The sequence below is a fragment of the Cryptomeria japonica genome, chromosome 9, assembly GCF_030272615.1.
Source record: "Cryptomeria japonica chromosome 9, Sugi_1.0, whole genome shotgun sequence".
NCBI lineage: Eukaryota > Viridiplantae > Streptophyta > Pinopsida > Cupressales > Cupressaceae > Cryptomeria > Cryptomeria japonica.
The window spans coordinates 481853081-481855749 of record NC_081413.1 but is presented as its reverse complement, the minus strand read 5'-3'; the positions used below and the strand labels follow the sequence as shown (position 1 = coordinate 481855749).

The 2669-nt window shown below is 32.3% G+C and overlaps 1 protein-coding gene across 1 annotated transcript; it reads left to right on the top strand.

Annotated features, from left to right (window-relative positions):
- The first annotated feature begins 305 nt into the window (after positions 1–305).
- Positions 306–773, top strand: LOC131058261 (uncharacterized). Its single transcript, XM_057992142.1, has one exon. The coding sequence runs from the start codon at positions 306–308 to the stop codon at positions 771–773; it is 468 nt and encodes a 155-aa protein (XP_057848125.1).
- Positions 774–2669: the final 1896 nt, after the last annotated feature.

The window sequence follows — 2669 nt, the reverse complement described above, 5'->3', positions numbered from 1 at the left end:
TAAAGTGAATCTTTTCCATGTGAAGGGTGTTCCCTGTGAATGAAACAAATGGGATTTCTTTATTGAAGTTTGCTTCGGCACACAGATTTCTGGGTCATTTGCAATCATATATTAGGCTACCAAGACCATTGGTACTGTACGTGCTAAGCATTATTGAGATAAGTATGTCATTGTGTTCTTTAGTGATTGGTCAGTGATCCTATGTGTGAGTGCTTTCCTAATTTCTCCACGGGAACTATCATTCAGGGAGAATTTTTAAGTCAGATATTACAGTGATAAGAGGGACCTTTTTTCAATTTTTGATAATGGGAATTTGCATTTCTGTTGAGGCTAATGATGTCTATGCAGAACCGACTGCAAACGTTATCTTAATGGACGGGGGCATTCAGAAATTCTCAGATCCGGTCAAGGTTGAAGAGATATTGAAAAATAATCCGGTTCATTTTGTTTGTAGTTCTGATGGTCTTTACATTGGGAAATTTATATCAGAGCTTCTTCCTCATCAAGAACTGCAGCTTGGGCAGCTGTATTTTGTTCTTCCTCGAAAGAAATTAGAGTTTGTTTTGAGTGAGAAGGACATGGCTTCTCTTCTTTTAAAGGCTAATGATGCAATATCACAAATTCTCTCTCCCAAATTTGGAGGAAAAGTGCATCCACTGTTTAACATGGATCCCTATTCTGGTGAAGAGGAGGAATGTTCATCACCAACATCACCATCATCATCTTCTTCTCTGTGTTGTGTTAAGGGAGTCCGATCGGGTAGAAAAGAGTAGAAATCAAAGCTTGAATCGATTGTGGAAGGTGCTTGAGTTGGAAGAAATTGTTTTTGTGTATATAAGAATGAAATGTACAATGAATACAAATATAATCACCTGAGAATAGAATGCATGGGCAATGAAATGTCCAACGGAGTTTATTCCAATTCTGTGTTCTCTTCTGCTGCTAGTGTGAAAATATGTGATCTTCCTCCTGTACTAATCTTATTTTACTTCTAATAACTGGAATAAGTAATACTGGGAATCATCATATGAATAATAAGGGAGGAAAATAAACAAATAAATAAGTGTTTGCTTGCATGTATTAAACATAGTACGGAACCTTGGAGGAAAATCTATTATTACAGCTGTCTTGAAGTAGAGAAATCGCATCAAATCCCTTCTTGTACTGAAGTCAACAAATAACTCTTCTACGAAAGCACGATATGCCTTCTGTACTACCTATCTTTCGTGCAATGCGTTCAATTAATCACAAAGATTGTGGTCACTTGTGAGCTGAGTCAAGGATTCTACCTAATCAGATATAAAAAATTCATGTAGGATATGTCAAAAGGATCATATCTTGCATCAAATTATTCTTCATAAAAAAAATTGCCCATACTACCTAGAAACACCAACCTAAGAAAAGAGAGCAATTAAAGCTAGAAACAAATCTAAGAGAAGAGTAATGAAAGCTAGGTTTATGTTAGTATAAGTGTTTTCATGTAAAATATTTTTGGGTTGACAAAATGTCATTCTTTAAAAATATAATGCATTGTGTAATAATTTGTTGCATGTATTTTTTGATTTGTAAATATGTATTGTTTTATTTTGTTCGAGTAATTTCATTGTTCTTTTTGTTTTATTTATGTCAGCACAAGAATTAGAACAAAAATAAGAATAAAAAATAAAAATAAAAAGTTGTTATCTTTATTCTTCTTAAAAAAAAATTCATAGTAAAAATGCAAATCTAAGAAAAAGAGAGTAGTTAAAGTTAGGTTTATATAAATTATATAAGTGTTTTGGTGTATGAGTATTTTTGGGTTAACAAATTTTATCCTTAAAATAATATTTTGGATGTTTTGTACTTTCTTGTGTTAGTTTATAAAAATGTAATGTGTTGTGTAGTAATTTGTTGCATGCAATTTTTTTATTGATTAAGTAGGGAAGGGCTCTAATCCCAAGTTACAACAAAAAAAATTATAAATAAAACATAGTGAGACAAACAAGCCTCACCATCAACCATAAAAGAAAAACATAAATAGTTTAGAAAAAAATCAAACTTACAAGAGAATAGATCATAAATTCAAACTGGCACACAAGTCCTAAGTATGCTAAACATAAGCTTAGTAAAACAAAACAACAAAAAAAACAACACCAAACAAAACATAATTTGATGAGGTTCTTGTTATCTGTAAGGGGATTGAGGTATTCCTCTCTAAGCCTTCATGTTTGTCTTTTTTTTTTTCTTTATTATTCTCATTTTGTTCATCTCCAACCTCCCTATCCTATTTCTTCAACTCTTTTTTAATCTTTAAGCTTCCTAGTACTACTCCCATGATAGCTTATTTCATTATTCCATCACCAATAGTAAGATTTACACCTTGTTCATATTTGTTTAATTTTTCCTATTTTGTCTAATCCATTCTCTCCTTGAGCTCTGCCATATAATTCTAAGTTGAAAAACTTGTTTTTTTATAGAGGGGATCTCCATTTTCACCATCGGCCCAGTTTTCTCATTCTCTCCTCCCCAATGATAATCAACATCTGGAATATTAACCATCTCTCTTTCATCATGCTCATATTTATTGCCTTCATCATTTTTTTAGGGTTTAGGCAAATCTGGAGCAAATACAAATTAACAATTATATGCAGATACCAACACAAAAGATGACAAAAATGCATAACACAGAG